The sequence below is a fragment of the Diadema setosum genome, chromosome 17 (genome assembly GCF_964275005.1).
Source record: "Diadema setosum chromosome 17, eeDiaSeto1, whole genome shotgun sequence".
In the NCBI taxonomy this organism is placed as follows: domain Eukaryota; kingdom Metazoa; phylum Echinodermata; class Echinoidea; order Diadematoida; family Diadematidae; genus Diadema; species Diadema setosum.
In genome coordinates this window covers 11,376,508-11,393,176 of record NC_092701.1, presented here as the reverse complement: position 1 = coordinate 11,393,176, position 16,669 = coordinate 11,376,508, and the positions used below count along the sequence as shown (strand labels likewise).

At 37.9% G+C, this 16,669-nt stretch overlaps 1 protein-coding gene across 1 annotated transcript in view; it reads right to left on the bottom strand.

Annotated features, from left to right (window-relative positions):
* LOC140241173 (FK506-binding protein 15-like) overlaps positions 1 to 16,669 on the bottom strand; it is a 138,244-nt gene that overhangs the window by 4,336 nt on the left and 117,239 nt on the right. Inside the window, 7 exon segments of the mRNA XM_072320932.1 lie at positions 1,007 to 1,148; positions 7,574 to 7,681; positions 9,282 to 9,413; positions 10,919 to 11,008; positions 14,314 to 14,466; positions 15,112 to 15,183; positions 16,074 to 16,157. Coding sequence (XP_072177033.1) covers positions 1,007 to 1,148; positions 7,574 to 7,681; positions 9,282 to 9,413; positions 10,919 to 11,008; positions 14,314 to 14,466; positions 15,112 to 15,183; positions 16,074 to 16,157 — 781 coding nt within the window.

The following is a 16,669-nucleotide window of genomic DNA, read 5'->3' as shown; positions in this document are numbered from 1 at the left end:
CGTGAACTTGTTTTTTTCACAAAATTGGTTGATGAATTTCTCATATTGAGTAGCCTTTAGGTCTTAACACAGCACTTTTAAGCTATAAAGTGTAAGTGAGATATTTTGTACATCATATTCAGCTGAATACAGTAGATTGCAGGGGGAAATTATCCTACAGCATCATGGGATACATGGTGATACTTCTGCCGCCAAGCAGCCTTACACAAGGGACAAACATTTGTACTTAAGAGCTTTTAGAATAGAAAAAAAAAAAAACCTGCACCAGAGGTACAGTTGAAAACTCAGTTTATGAGTATTTAGAAAACACTACTTGTAGTTAAAAACACAAAGACATACATTGTACATGTATTTTCCTTTTTTTTTTTAATCTAAAGTTTGATGTGTACAAAGTTGACGCTGATACTGCCCTTATGCTGATCCTTTTCACGGCCTACCAGTACATATTCACCTGCACACTACATCCTACATCAGATAGAAGCTAGGAGGACTTGCATCTGCAGAGGGGTGCTACCATGAATGGAAAATGATCATACTTGCCCACAAATTCTTAACTCAGTTACCAAATTACCTGAAATCTAGCTGGTGATAGGACCTTCACAGTCACTGCCTCACAGGTGTGGATTAATATCCCTTGATCATTGGACAATGTGTAAACTCTTTTGAAAACATATCTATTCTAAATCCACTCTGTTGCTCTGTACAGGTATTATTCTTGCCTACATGAACATATACACTGTACCGTGATGTCCAAATGGTAGATTGAAGCTCACTCAAAATTATTTTCACTATTGTTTAGGAATTATACATTAATTTCCTATCTATGTAATTTTGTGTGTTAAAGTGATCAGAACCTTGTGGGAAGAGCATATTCAACATTAACTGTATTGCATTGTATTGTACTGTATTTTGTACAGATATTGCAAGGTTTTTGTTTCAAATTTCTTGGCATGCAGCAACATTTGAACGCCAGCATTTCGCTGATGTGCATGGAAGAACATCTCACCATCCTCCTCCTCCTCTTCTTCCTCCTCCTCCTCACTCTCCTCCTCTTCTTCTTCTTCACTCTCCTCCTCCTCCTCTTCATCTTCATCGTCTTCCTGTGAAGCCTTCTTAGCAGCGTCTTTCATCACTTTCATCATGGTCACCTTGTAGAAATGGAAAAAAAAATATCATAAGACTTTATTTCAGATAAGAAAGGCAGAAAGGTGCAGTTAGTTTACATGATGCAGTAAATGACTACCCATAAATGCCAAAGGCAAAATGGGTTGGTAAGAAAAGAGTTTACAAAAGCCATCCAAGTTTGAATTCATGGTCTAGTGGAGATGACACCTGTCCAGAGGAGGTCGTACACGTAGGTTTGAATCCTGCACGAGTATGTACGGCCATGATCTTTTATCATGGCTACTACTAAAACACTGATCAATTCAGTGCTATTTTATGTTGATGGAGGGCAATTTGTCAATCAGTTGCAATGAAAACATCTCCACGGAAGAATTTCATTAATTCGAATAATTATGCAGAATCCGCTGCATGCTATAAGGATTAGAGCCAACACTTGTTGTTGGGCGGAAGCTCGGTGGTCGAGTGGAGATCACACCTGTCCGGAGATCAGGAGGTCGTAGGTTCGAATCCTGCTCAAGTATGTACGCCCATGATTTTTTATCATGACTACTACTGAAACAATGATAAATTCAGTGCTTATGTACATTGATGTAGGGCAATTTGTCCGTCAGTTGCAAAGTCATCCAAGTTTCGGTGGACTTGGGTTGTGAGATAACAATGTGGTGGAGAAAAAAGGCATTCTACAAGTGAATTCAATTCTAATTCGTAATGGCACTGCACCAAAAATCTCTATAATAATATAAACCTGCCACGTGCACTACAAAGAAAGGAAAACTCTTGCAACCTTGCACAGTATCTACAATGACTGCAGGCAACAAAAGTATGAAAAAACAAAGAAGAGAAGATTATTAGTGATCAAATAGCTGTCAAGATTATATCATGCCTAGTTGTAGAAACATGCTTCATACAACATACAAGGTACAACTCATCTCCTTTAAAATGCCACTAGTTTAGGATGCAATCTTTTCCCTCTTGGTTTCTGTATCATTCTCCTGTCTAGCCTACACCCATTTGCATCAAGAGAAATGGACAGATTAATATACATGTACTTGAACATCTGGGTTTTAGGGCAAAGGGCAGAAGGACTACAGGATGCAAACAAACAAAACTAGAAAAGCACTCGGAAAGCCTTCGCCAAGCACATATGCTGAAAATGGCCTCATTTTCCATGATAAGACTTCCAGAAAAAAAAAATAATAACCCTGGATTCGGACGGTCAACCACATTACAACCGAAATTTAATCATTAGTTCCTCATGTCATTATCAACTTTTCCTGAAAATTTCATCCAAATCCATTCATAACTTTTTGAGTTATTTTGAAAACACACAAACAGACAAACAAACCAACACTAGCAAAAACATGACCTTCTCAACATAACATTTAAGTTTCAGTTTGAATATACAGCTTGTATACATAGCAAACATCCACTAAACCTGGTCACATAATGAAAATTTACGACAGAATCCAATGCAGGTGCCACTAAACAATTTGACTTCAGGGAGGGAAATTGTTGATAGCAAAAAATGGTGGATCACTACATTATAAACTCCATTGTTCATTCACGGGCTCTTAAAACAGATTTCACATTGATTGCTTTACCTTAACAAAATTTTACATCCATATAATCATACACAAATTAACTTGCCTTGTTCAGTAAGCTCAATAAGAGGGTATAAATTTGTAGACAAATTATCATATCTACAATTCTAATCAATTAGTCACCTTGAATTGAACACTCCCGAGTGCCTTGGTATTTACGTTTGCAACTGCACATTCATAGCAACTTCATTAAAATCACACTAACATCATGCACAAGTTTTGGCAGGCAGCATGCTATTATAAAATGATACTTTGTCTCATTTCCATGAACATTGTTCATTAATTTCATTATTATTCTGATGATGGAAACACAGCTTTTTGTTTTTCATTTCATCACAATTCTGTCTCCACGTCCATGTTGCACTATTGATGTTCATGCACAAAAAAAAATCCCCAAAAACAAAAACAGATTCCTAAACGTTTTCTAGATTTCTTGCAGCATTCTTGAAAACAAACAAACGAGTGAGTTGCAACCTCTTTCCTTTGGGCATTCCACAGCTAGCAAGCTTACTCACACGGTTTGGATTACAACGGCGCCACCCTCTGGTCAGATATGTCCAGTCACACCTTTATCTCTAGGCTGACCCAAATTTAATGACCCCCCCAGCTGAGCAATAATAGTCCAGCTTTCACATTGCTAATTTCAATTCAAAATCATTTCCACTGATCTTGAGACCATCATACTTGTTTGTTTATGTATATACATTGTACATTGTAGATGTCTACATTATGTGACGTGTACCCTTTTGTAAGTACTGATCTGTGATGTTCTTTTTTTTTTCTTTTTAAGAGAAAGAGAAACCAGTAGTCTCTGTTCTTGTGATGATTGATTATTTTCAAGAGGTGTCAGTATTTGTTACAAGTTTTTAATAATACCCTATTACAAATATTTAGCTGAGTATCATTTTTTTTCTTTCATTTTGTTTCCATTCTCATCTTCCTGATAGACAATTAACCCTTGACCTCTGATAAATTGTTAACAAACCAAAAGCATTCAATCCATGGCTGTAGGTTTCTGACAGTCCTTGAGTATCACTCTGGTTTGATACAAGTTATGCACACACACACACCAATCGCTGGGAAACTCAAAGGCATAAAACCACATACAAAGTTGTACTGGTATAATAAATAATACAATTCTGTGATCATCTAATTCATGAGGATAAAACCCACTAGGAATAATTACTTCTGATCACCATTTCTGCCTATTGTGTTACTTATGTAAATGATCATAAAACTGCCAATGCCATGATGAAGGGTATCTTTGATACACAAAACTATGTATTGTAGTGTCACATCTGTGTGTGTGTATTCATACACCACACGGAAACACCGTGTTAAAGTTAACTGTCCCAGTGTATAGAAGAGAAACATCCGAGCCAACATAATCACAGCATTGCCAAGCTTTGGTGTCTGACTCTATTAACCCACTGAGGAGGAGCTGATTTTGTCATTCCCATAGACACCTGCCCGAGTACTCTCAGGCCTGTCTTCAACAGGTTAACAGTGAGTGACTTTGATTTATCTACAGGCTGGTATGATCTGAATGCAACACTTAATTTTTGTTCACACAGACATATACACAAAACATCACACAAATTAAATGATATAAATACAAATCATACGAAACGAAAAGATGATTAAAGGGAATACAGCATGCTGGGAATTAAACACACAGCAAATGAATTCACAGGTGAGTTACCACGGTATTACTTATCAAATTTATACACGATTTATTTTTTTTGTCATACATTTTTAAAAAGAATTTCATTCGACAAAATGAAACAGAGCTTTTGCATGCATGCATACTAGAATATGATGATATGTACTTTAATGTAAATATATAACTCCCTATTTATATATTTATAGATGCAAAATGACTTTCAAAAATGTCATTCTATGCACACCTCAGCAGGGAAGACAAAAGCGGGCAGTTTGTGACTATGAATTCCCTTTATGCTTAAATTAAATCCATCACTGATGACACTATCTGAAGATTGGCGACATCAAAACAGCAAAATGAAACAGAAAAAAAGTTATTTCACTATATGCTAAAAAGAAAAGGGACACTGCTGATTTTTTCTTCAGAATGACATTACAAATTATAAGACTTTGCAAGTGTTGCATAGACTTGAATACTTCTACTCACTACTTAAAGGGATGGTACAGTATTGGTGGAGATGAGAATTGGGCTTTTAACTTTTTGTGAGATACCAAGAAAACACTTATGAAATAGTACAGAGCATACCATTTAAAAAGGAATTCAAAATTAATTTTATGAAAATCGGGTTTGGCATGACTGAAACGTCCAAAAACAAAGTAAAACAAAGCGATCATAAAAAAGTGTGGGTCCTACACTTATTAGAATCTCTCTGTTTTGGATACATGTATCTCAGTCATTTCAAAACCAATTTTCATCAATTAAACATTAAATTCCTCATGGAATTACATGCTCTTTCATATTTCACAATGGGTTTCTCATTATCTTACCAAAGAATGTTAGAAACCTGAAATTATGTCTCAACCAAAACTATACAATCCCTTTAAATCAACATTTGTAATTCCTTCTTCTGAGATACACTAGTTCTATCTGTTCTGTAGCATAAAAGCTGGCTACATCAAACTAGAGAAAAATCAAGGCATATATGTATTTACATTTACCATAAGACAAGAAAAAGCACCACTCCTGAAGAGAAAAAACAGAGTTGTGAAATTTGCATTTTTACCTTTTTTTCCCCCCATAAAAATACTGTTGTCATCATTCTGAACAGATTTTCGAATCAAAATTCACTGATCTCAACAAAGCACGCGATAACATAGTAATCAATGTTGATGGATATATTTTGAAATGAAAAACCACAAGAAATTGTAAGAAGTTGACAAACAATTTTGATAATCCCTCTTACGACATTTACCTTGTGTCCCCTGCACAACAACGCATTCCACCTCATCTATGTTAACATGGCATGGTCTGTACGTGATCCAACTACGCAAATTCGCTTAAGATGACTAATATTGCACAATCATGCATGGTTGTTGACACATAATATACTCAATCATCTTGGAATACTTAAAGTCTCACACTCAAAACCCACCTCCTCATAAACATGATCTACTAATTCTCGCCTAGAAAATAAAACCTGTGAGTTGGCATGCACAGACGCTTCAGATTATCTGAACACAATACACACATGTTCAACAAATGACTCAGTGCAGGAGGCAAGTTTGAGTGCACTGGTTTCGACATTCAAAGTGTAGCTTATAGCAGCTTTGCAGCAATTTTCCTTCCTCACACGATTAACCTCTTGTGAATGGCATAATATCTACATTGTACATGTATCATACACGACAGCTAACAAAAATCACAGATGCAACATGGAATTTTTGCCTGTGATGATAAATCTGTTTCATTCGAGTTTTTGGAAAATTCAGCCCCATGCCCTCAAAATCTCGTACTACGCCAGCACTTCACCACTGCAGGCATCCCAAACCAAAGAAAGTCCCGCTGAACTAAAATGCGTACTTGTCAAGTACAATTTAACTGTGTTTTCATGTTGGCACTTTCATGTCCAGGTGTGTGTGTGTGTGTGTGTGTGTGTATGTGTTCCTATCTCAATGCCATTCAATTCCAGATATCTTAAAACCACCTCAAGCAGTGAAAATGTACACACCAAATGCCCCTTCTTGCAGGATACAGGTTATAATCACCCAGGTTTTTAATACATGACATCAATACTTAACACATCAAACAGCATGTCAGTAATAGTGTGCGGTGCGGTAAATAATGAGACTGCTATAGTATAGTTATATGTGTACATACATTGAAACTGTAATATGAATGATATGTCGAAAAAAAAGGGTAAAGTAACAATACCACACAGAGAGTTATGGATAGCAATAGACAGATTACAAAAAGGAGTAACACAGTTAGAAGATGAGAGTATATAAAAATATGATATATATGTATATCCCCCAGGGAAAGTAAAAGCACATAGCTGATTTAGAATCAGGTGAAATAATACAATATGTTCATATATAACGGTTAGCAAAATAGCTCTCATTTACAGCACATATAGGCAGTGTCAAACTGCACAAAACACATTTGATTTGTCTCTCGATTTTCCTGCGAATAAAGAATGGCACTGCTTTAAAACTTTCAGCCATGTGACGACCTCACCATGACCCCATGTCAAAGTTTATGCACTGGTAGTGATTATGGTGATGATCATTATCAGTGGTTTCAAGGTTGCTTCTATTATTAGAAATTATGCTGCAATTGTCTTTGCACACTACTACATATCTCTCTTGCATGCTATCAATGTATTTTGCAAATGTGCCAAATAAAACGTCCACAACATGAATACAACATTGTATAACCAGACTTTGGCTGATGAAACAAATCTGCTTGTTTTCTACAAGTAAGTGGTAGCTCCACTTCACTAATAAAATCAAATTTCTGGTTGCGTGACCCCACTGAGGGTCAGTCAGTGCGTGATAAATAATTGAGGTTTAAAATCATCTTGCGTTAACAGCAACGACGTTCAAGGCCACATAAAAGTCTGTAGAAAAGAATATCCATTCAGCACTTGAGGTTGACATAAGGTCATAAGGTCATAAGGTCACACTCTAAAGTCTGTATCCCAGTTAAAGGTACTTCTTGCCATTCCACTCAAAATTTGACCAAGCACAATCACAATTTGTAAATGCCGTCGCCACACAAGCCTCGGAGATTGAGATAACGTGGCACAACCTGGAGGCTGTGCTGGGAGGGGGGAAGGTCAAGGGTCGTACGCAGCAAACCTGTGCAGGGGTCGGGACTCTTACTTGCCGACCTTTGCCACGCTCACCTTGATGGTGTTCATGATGAGGTTGAGGACCTCGCCGCCCTTGTAGCTCTCGCTGGCGTCGATCTCGCTGCGCAGGGAGTGGTAGACGTTGTTCATCACCTTCTTGACCTGTGGTGGAAGAGTCAACACAAAAGGTGTTGGTCAAGACCAGGCGGTAGTCATGGTGGGGGCTCCAGGAGGAGGTGCAGTTCAGTCATATCATTCATAATTTCAGTTGAAGTGGATTTATTTCACATGGCAACTTTTAAAGGAAGCAAGAATAGGTCTGAACATTGGCAAACACAGGCTGATGGCTTCACATCCCCTCCTGGGGGGCATTTCATCAACTGTTTTGTTAGTGAATTTTGCTGACAAATTTGCTTTCAGCCAGTCAGGAGCATGGATTTTAGTAGCTTATAAACAGTTTGTCAGTGACTGACAAGCTTCATGAAATGCTGCCCCTGAGCTCATGGTGAGAAATCCAGGAGGGTGTAATTCAGTCATACTATTCAAAGTTTGAGTTGAAATGGATTCATTTCACATGGCCACTATTAAAGGAAGGAATAACAGGTCTGAACATAGGCAACCAAAAGGGCTATTAAAGGGCTCTAGGTCCCCTCTTGAGTACAGAGGCAATGTGGATAGAGATCTGTATTTATTGGTACATGTATTACAGATGCAACAAGCAGACTTGAATACGTGGCCTTAAGTTTGAGAGTCTGTGGTTTCACCCACTCAGCCACGACAATTCCCCATTTTGACAAGACAAACAGACGTTCTATTCACCTGCGCTGAATAATTTCATTAGATACAATGTAATTATCAGGACTAAGTATACGGGTGTATACATGTACATGCCAAAGCCATCTAATATACTTCTATCAAATTTTTGAGAGACTATTTTGTAATGGATTTTTTTTTTGTTAGACTCTGATAAAGAGCAATGCAGAGGAAACGATAAATATATAACAGAGATAAAATAGGGAAGTAAACTCAAGGTGAAAGAGACAAGAAAACAAAGAGAGAGAAGGAGAGAAGGGAAAAGAATTGAACAGAACTGGAAAGAAGTTGGATGAAGAATATAAAGATACAGACTGAACAAAATGAAAGGGGTGAAGGCTAAAAGAAGAGTCTCAGACCCCGTTTACAGTACGGGGCTGGGCCGAGCCGCGGCCGAGCCCGGCCTCAATTGTGGGGCCGAGCCCCGCAAATTTTGTCCGTTTTCACTGCCGGGCTCGGCCGCGCTTTTAATTCAAACCTTTCAACATTTTGTCGTAGTGGCCCTCTGCTTGTAAACACACGCAATTTGGTATAGTCTGGTTTTCAGACCCTTTGGCAACTGGATTCCGTGGCCGTTCGGGCAAAGGCCTTTGCCGAAGTAAAATCCTTTGCAGGACAAAACCACCTTAAACTATACTAGTTTTCGACGTTGAGGGGGTTAATATCCTGAAGAGTGAAATAGTGCTGGCAGAGGGTTTGGAAGCCAGACTAAAATTGGCCGCGCATTTGGCCCACTTTGCGTTTACACCGAGAAAAGGCCGAGACCACCTCCAGAGCGTGGCCAAATGCGCAGCCAATTTTGGCCTCGCATTTGGCCTTTTGCACGTTTACACTGAAATGAAGGCGGGCTCGGCCGTGGCCGAGCCGCGGCCTCGCCTCGCACTGTAAACGGGGTCAAAGAAGAGAGGGAGAGAGAGAGAGAGATAGAGTGAGAGGCAGGAGGACTCACCTCATCCACGATGCTGGATTGTGGTATCGTTGCCGACGACGCGGCAGCGGCTGCCTTCTCTTGGATCAGCTCTTTGATTCTCGTCTCGTAGCGCTCCTTCATGCTGACAGCTCCAGAGTGCAGGCTCTCGTACTGGGTGAGGAATAAAACAAAAGGACATCAATGAAGATAAATGACTGATGCATGCCATTGTGCAAACTGGCTTGTGGAGAGATGCAAATGTTCACTCCAAATATTGCCATGCTCTGCTTGCCATGAAACAGCAAATGTATGGTAAATCTACAATTTGAAGAGGTGCAAGATATTCATGCAGAGGGACTGATACTTTTGGGGCAGTATCTTCAAATTAAGTGCCAGCTTAACTGCATCTTGGAAATGACAGAATCTTTTCCATGCCTCAAAATATTAACAAGTTAAAAGAAAAGAAAAGAAAGAATTCCCTTGGACAGAGGTTGTTTTGTAATAGGCAGTATCACCTTAAAGGCATAGTTTACCATTTGCAGATGAAACAAAACCCCACAATTAGTACTTTAAAGTAGTTCTAAAATGAGAGTTAGAGATAAAAATAACCACTGTAAAAATTTGAATCTGTATAATCAATGTTAAGTATTGTTAAATTCACAAAATGTGAACAATAAGTATAATAAAAATGTTTCCAGACTAAACCGTCTACAGTGATGGTTTATTGACAAAAATACAGATATTTCCCTATATTTTAGGCTTTATTGCAAAAATGTTCTATAGTAGGATGTTTTGTGATACAACAGACCTACACATACACTGTATGCATCAAATGTGATTTCGTGAAAATTTTTGAAATCACTGCTCCTAAAGGTAAACTGGACCTTTAACTACCACCTATAAGTCGGAAAATGTCATGCTAACAGGGAACAAATAAGCAGGAATTTCTTCCTCTACACTTGTGAATATTCATGGCTGGCTAGTCAAAGAGTGAATTCCCTCGGAGGACAAAATTTTGGCCAAATGTGCTCTGTATGAGCTTTTCTTTCATCCCTTCTCCAAACTGATGGAATTCAAGTGCCTATTGATTTGCACTCATTTACCTTGGTATAATTGATAACAAATATACTTTTCAAATACAGAGGATGTTTAGAGGCCACTGTTTTTATACATTTGAATGCTGTCTAAAAGCAAACTGATGCATTTGTTACGTGTGCAAGCCGTGGCCTCTCTGCTATACGGGGACATCATTTTGGTCCATATGAATAGATCCTTTACTCAGTTTTTTATTTTTTTATATTAATATTGCCCTCTGAAAATGTGCTTTGAACATAACACCATGCAATCTCCTCCATACTACTTTCAACTGATGAAGTCTCTGAAATGGGCAGTGACAAGCAGTGATGAAACTTATGAAGCCCCCTATCTCTCTGGAATAACTGTTTGCAATTTCTCTTCACAAACTTATCAAATTTGATCCCTAGGCATGATGACATACCCTCCGTATCAAATGGAAAGACATATGAAGGTTTCTTGCCCTACTTATTTTTTGTTTACGCTTCATCAGTTTATATGGGAAATGCTTAAGTGCAGTTTGTATTAAATTATCATTACAAAAGAGGAACATGGTGGCAACTGATAAGTCTACAGAATGAGCAAGCATCTTTCACACTTACCTTTTCTTTCCAGACTTCCATCTCGTCCAGCTGTTTCTTCAGCGATTCCACTTCATCCTTGTTCTCGTGGTTCGAGCGGAGCGTGATCATCTGTGTGTCAGGGGTAAGAGAGATAGATAGATAGAGAGAGAGGGGGAGAGAGAGAGAAAGAGAGAGAGGAGAGAGGTGGGGATAAAGCCAGGCAGTTTGCAGGTGGTGCCAGCAATTTGATGCAAGATTTGGGTTTTGTGGGAGCACTGCTGCAGGCATCAAAATCACGGTGATTGTAACCACGCTGATGATAGTGGTAAATGATATGACAATAATGATGATGATGAGGATGATGATGATGGGGATGATGATGAGGGTGATGATGATGATGAGGATGATGATGATGACAATAATAATAATAATAATAATGATAATAATAATAATAATAATAATAATAATGATGAATGATGATGATGACGATGATAATGATAATGATGATGATGAAAGATGATGGTCATACTGTTGTGAAAGGAATGATGACAATGGAATTGACATTGGTGACAGTACTACTACGTGTAATTATGATTGTGAAAGTGATGATGATTACATAGATAAAGATGACGATGATGATGATGACGGTAATGACAAGTATGAAGGTGACTTTAATGTCAGTTGTTAAGACTCCGATGAGAGAGATAATGATGGCAAAAGAAACGGGTATGACACTCAAAACAGTATTGATATTAAAGGACAATTAAAAAAAATGATGATGAGGTGGTGTTATGGCAGTTAATGATGATGATGATGATGATGATGATGGTGATGATGATGGTGATGATGAAGATAATGCTGATGGTGATGATGACTCTGATTCAAATAGGAAAGAGAACAACCTTTCCACTGTCACTGAAGCGACAGGGAATATGTACTATGAAAGTTTTTGTGATCATCAAAATTTATGTGCCCCCAAGCAAATGCTGATTAGTGCATGATTCACAAAATGGTGACAAATACATGCAATGCATGTCATACAGTTTTAAATGCATGTTGACTGCCAAGTTTAGATTTATCACAAACATATATTCCACACTGCAGAGAAAAAAGATGGCTAAATGTATGGGACCCTGAAAAAATTGAATTACTTCATATCAAACAAATAATGATGAAAAAAAAATATAACAAACAAAAAAAAACCCACACTGCATTAATGTAATTCACAAACACATGAGGAAAGACATGATTATGGAACCCTGGGAAAACCTTCGTTTTTTCTTCATAACAAAAAAAAATGTGGGAAAAACTAAATACTAGTACAGTCACAAACGAAAATGACCAACAAGAACAGGTTTGAAACGTATTTGTCATCACTGTGTAGCCAACTGTTTTTATTCCATAACTCCAATGTCTACGGATGGTTTGCTTGTTTCTTAGAACTATTCTCTGCAAGGAACCACATATACAATGTCTGCAAGTTGGTGGCACCAAATCTGTAAAATGGGGAAAGCTAACAAGTGAAAATGTTGATGATAATGATGACACCATATAAATGATAATGATAAAGACATATGAAGAAAAATCTACTGAATGAACGAAAAAAAAAATGAAGCAAAACATCACACTCAGCAAAAATTAAATATGCAAAATGCCACTGACAGAAAATCAAACAAAAAAAATACAAACAGAAAGCAGCCGCAAAATGAACACTAGGCAAAGAAGCACAGCAAAACCTAACAAAAAGAGTTATTGAAATTCTTGGCAATCTACAGACCCTCACAGGCCACTTTCCTGAATCTATTTCCCCTCATTCAACACCAGATACAAGTATTTAATTGGATAGTTTTCGCATGTTCATACACTGTACATGCCTCATCCTAAAGAAAATGGATTAACAATATGTCTACATGTGTATAACAGTGATACTAGATGTGCTAGAATCAATGTCATACCAGACAAGGCATAGAAGTTGTTCCTTCACATTTGGAGCCAGTGTTTGAATGACAGTGTCCATCATTTGGCTGTCAGGAGGTCCGGTTATACATACAATTTCTGTTAGGGCTCTTTGATAGAAAATAATCTGTTTTGTAATTGAGATAGATGAAATTTGAAGGTCTTTCATATTCTCATTCCTGGTGACATGCTAATAATATCCCTCTTTTGAACTGACACTGAGCACGACATTCATCACTCAATGAGGGCATGACTCTACTCATGGGAAAGCTGCATCATCGTATCTTACTGATTCATCGGCAGGGTCTTGGGCGGGGCTGCCTGAAGCTGGGGATAAGGAGAGCTGATGGGGGGTGGGTTGGGGTGGGATTTGGGAAGTGGTGACAAAACAAGAACAAAATCTCAGTATGTGAACCTTGACGTCAACTTTGGGAGCATATTGTATTTGAAGAGGGCTGTCCCTCCCCCCTATAACCTTGGAATGATTTTGTGATGGCTACATTGAGAAATTCTTTCCAAGATTGATGATTTCTCAGTTACGACTTTGAGTTAATTTTTGAAATGGAGGGTCCTTTGACATTCTGCAGAGACACAAGAATGGCTCTCGCACTTTCCTCTTCTAGATACAGGTATATCCTGAAAGTATAGTTCACTTCTTCATAGTTGTTTATTCATGCAAGCCGATTTCTACGTCATTCTGGCTTTTGAATACATGGCAGCGGAACGGGAGAGCTGCTTTTGTTGAGTGGTATGACTGATCAATCTTTGCAACACTGATTATCCTCACTATAATAAGACAGAGAAAAGGACCGCAACACAAGTGAAAACATTGAACGATCAATGCAACTTACTACATGTACAATTGCAACTGCCACAGCATCAGCAAAATGGACTGAACAATTTGTAGTTGTAGCCTCATAGTGTGTCGGAGGACCAGAGAGACATGTAATTATCATGAATTGCAGTAACTGTCACTACTATGGCCTTTAATAATCTAAGAGCTTACATCTGATTGGAAGGTGTCTGGCTGTTGCCATAGCATCTGCATCTATTTAAAGTTGCAACTGTTACAGTGTATGTACTCTGTGTTTTACAACATGGAACCCCAGAGCTGCAATTGTAATAAATTGTTGTTAAGAGTATAATTGTATAGAAAAGTTGTCTTACTATTTATACCTAGATGCACTAGCTACAAAAGAATTGTCTGGGAGTTGCCATAGCAACAATATCCCTTGCAGTTGCAACTGTTGCGAAGTCTGTCAAATGGAACACCTGAGCCGCAATTGTGGCAAATCACAGTACATAGTAAAATTGTAGTATACATGTAGTTAGTTGTACTGTTCATATCTACTGTAGATGCAAAAAAAAAAAAAAAAGAAGATTGACAAAAACTATTGGTTGAGGAAGGATGGACAGATGGATGGATGAAAGGATGGATGGATGGATGGAGAGACGGAGAGATTCTTTGGGGAACCAACCTTGGACTCGGTGGAGGCCAGCTTCCTGGCCAGCTGCTCCTTCTCCTCCCGCAGGTCGCTCACCTCCCGGTCATGCTTCTCCTTGGCCTGCTGGAGGAGGCGGTCAGAGCGGTCCCGCCACTGACCCTCTAGCTCTCTCTCCACCTGGGCAACCTGGTAACCATGACAACAGGAAATACACAAAAAAAAAAGAAGAAAAAAAAAAGAGAACATGAAAAGAATGATGTCATCAACAAACCTGATACTGATTACGGGCATTCATTGGTCCTCCCAATACTCTGCACGTTAACCTTACTAAAACGGTGAAAGTGTGATGATTGTTGCCCAAGAATGTAAAGAAATGAAATTAGATATTCACAGTGATAACAACTATTACTGTTAATCAGTATACTTCTTACCATTTTCATTATTTTGCAGTATTATCATTACAATAGCTTCAATCATCAATGACTACAATGATGTTATATACAAAATGTAGGGCATTGTTATCTCTGTCATCAAAATTAGTTTTACTATTTGTTGTTATCATCAATATTATTACTATTGTTGATGACATCATTGTCAATGTCTATGTTAGAAGTTGTAATATCACTACTTTCAATATTACCAATGATTTCATTACTGTCATTAGTATCTATGTTGTTACTTATGTAATATCATTAATGATATTATCGCTGTCGTTTTTATACTTACTTTTATACTTTTTTAGACTGAAGTATTATCATTATCATCGGTACTGTCAATAATATTATCAATGTCATTCTTATTCTCTTTATCAATATTTATGATCATACTAACCTGCTCTGCGGCCAGGGCATCTGTGGAGGTCTTCTGAAGTCTCAATTTGCTCTTCAGTTGACCAATCTCATCCTGCTCACACAATTTACCCACAGAAAAAAAGAAAATTATCAGAAAAAAATATGTAAAATGCTTCCAATTAATCCAGTACACATTGATTACTGGTACCAAGAGAGGGGTCTATGACATGAATTTGGATATAAATGAAAAAATTGATGAAATCAAAATGGCATATCAAAGATAGTTTCAGTGAAATTTGACAAGCATTATAGGGAGAAAAAGTTAGGCACAAGATATATTGCTCTGATAAAAGAAACTGAAAAAGGGTTGCCTGTTGAAGCCCAGATTGCAGTCAAAATCTTGCTGCTCTTCTTTTATATTTTGCTTGAATTATAACACTATGGTGAAAATAAAAGGAAATAGAACAAAACACTGTCAGACATTTGAATCTTTACAGATAGAGATTAACTTCATAACTAACAAAATCAACCCACTGAGAAATACAACTCAAGTGTATGTATGCTACACTCAAAAGAAAATTAAAATAAGAGACCGAATTCTGATACATCTGAAATAACAAATAAACTTAACAAGGTAAACTACAGTAGTTCTTGACAACAGTAATATCAAAATAAAGACAAAAGGAAATAAAGAAATAAAAATCTCTCCAAATGAAACAATAAATGCCATGCAGAAAATAAATTGATATAACTGAACAATCAAAACACAGATCGAAATGATAGAAACCGTATTAGTTGCACACACTAGCTCAAAATAAAAGTCGTGGTTAGTAACATAAACTACAATTCAAAGGGGTGACTAACTAGGAAAAATTGAAAATTTCAACTTCCATGGATTGAAAGAATGGCCTTGAAAGAAAGATTGATTTAAAAGTCTTTCACTGAAAAGATGAATTCTATGGAAAACAGAAATGGGTGGGAATAGATCCAAGTTTCCCATACCTCGTACGTCCTTTTCATTTCATCTACATCCTCCTCGGATCTTTGCTTTTCGGCCGCTGCTTTCCTCTTCCGGTCAATAAGATTCTGGAAGTTTCGTTGGAACGAGGATGAGCGTGGGGAAAGAGAGAGGAAAATGGCAGGTGAGAGGTGTGCTTTTAAAAGGCCACTCATCTCAAGGTCAGCTGTATATTAAAGTGTCTGGATTGTATATACAGCCCTCAAGGAATTGTCAGGTGTTTCGAATTAATTGTTGGGGAAACCTGATTTGTCCCTTTAATGGGCTCTGGGGCACGTCATGAGGTGACGAAGTTGGAGGCAAAGTAGCACAGGCAGACAATATCGTAGGCAGATGGCTGACATCACGTCAGTTTCCTGTTACATTTCTTCTCCGCACTTTGACGAGCAGGGATTTCTTTTCCTACCTTATTTTCTGTCACAATTGTCTCGTCTCATTTCCTCTTGTAACTCTGATGGATAACGATTGTTTTTCCCCCCAACTGTTGTTCCCTTTTTGTCATAGCTGTCACATTTCCTTCTGGAGCATTGACAAGCAATGATTGTTTCCCTGGTACAAGCGCATGTCATTCTCTTTCTTT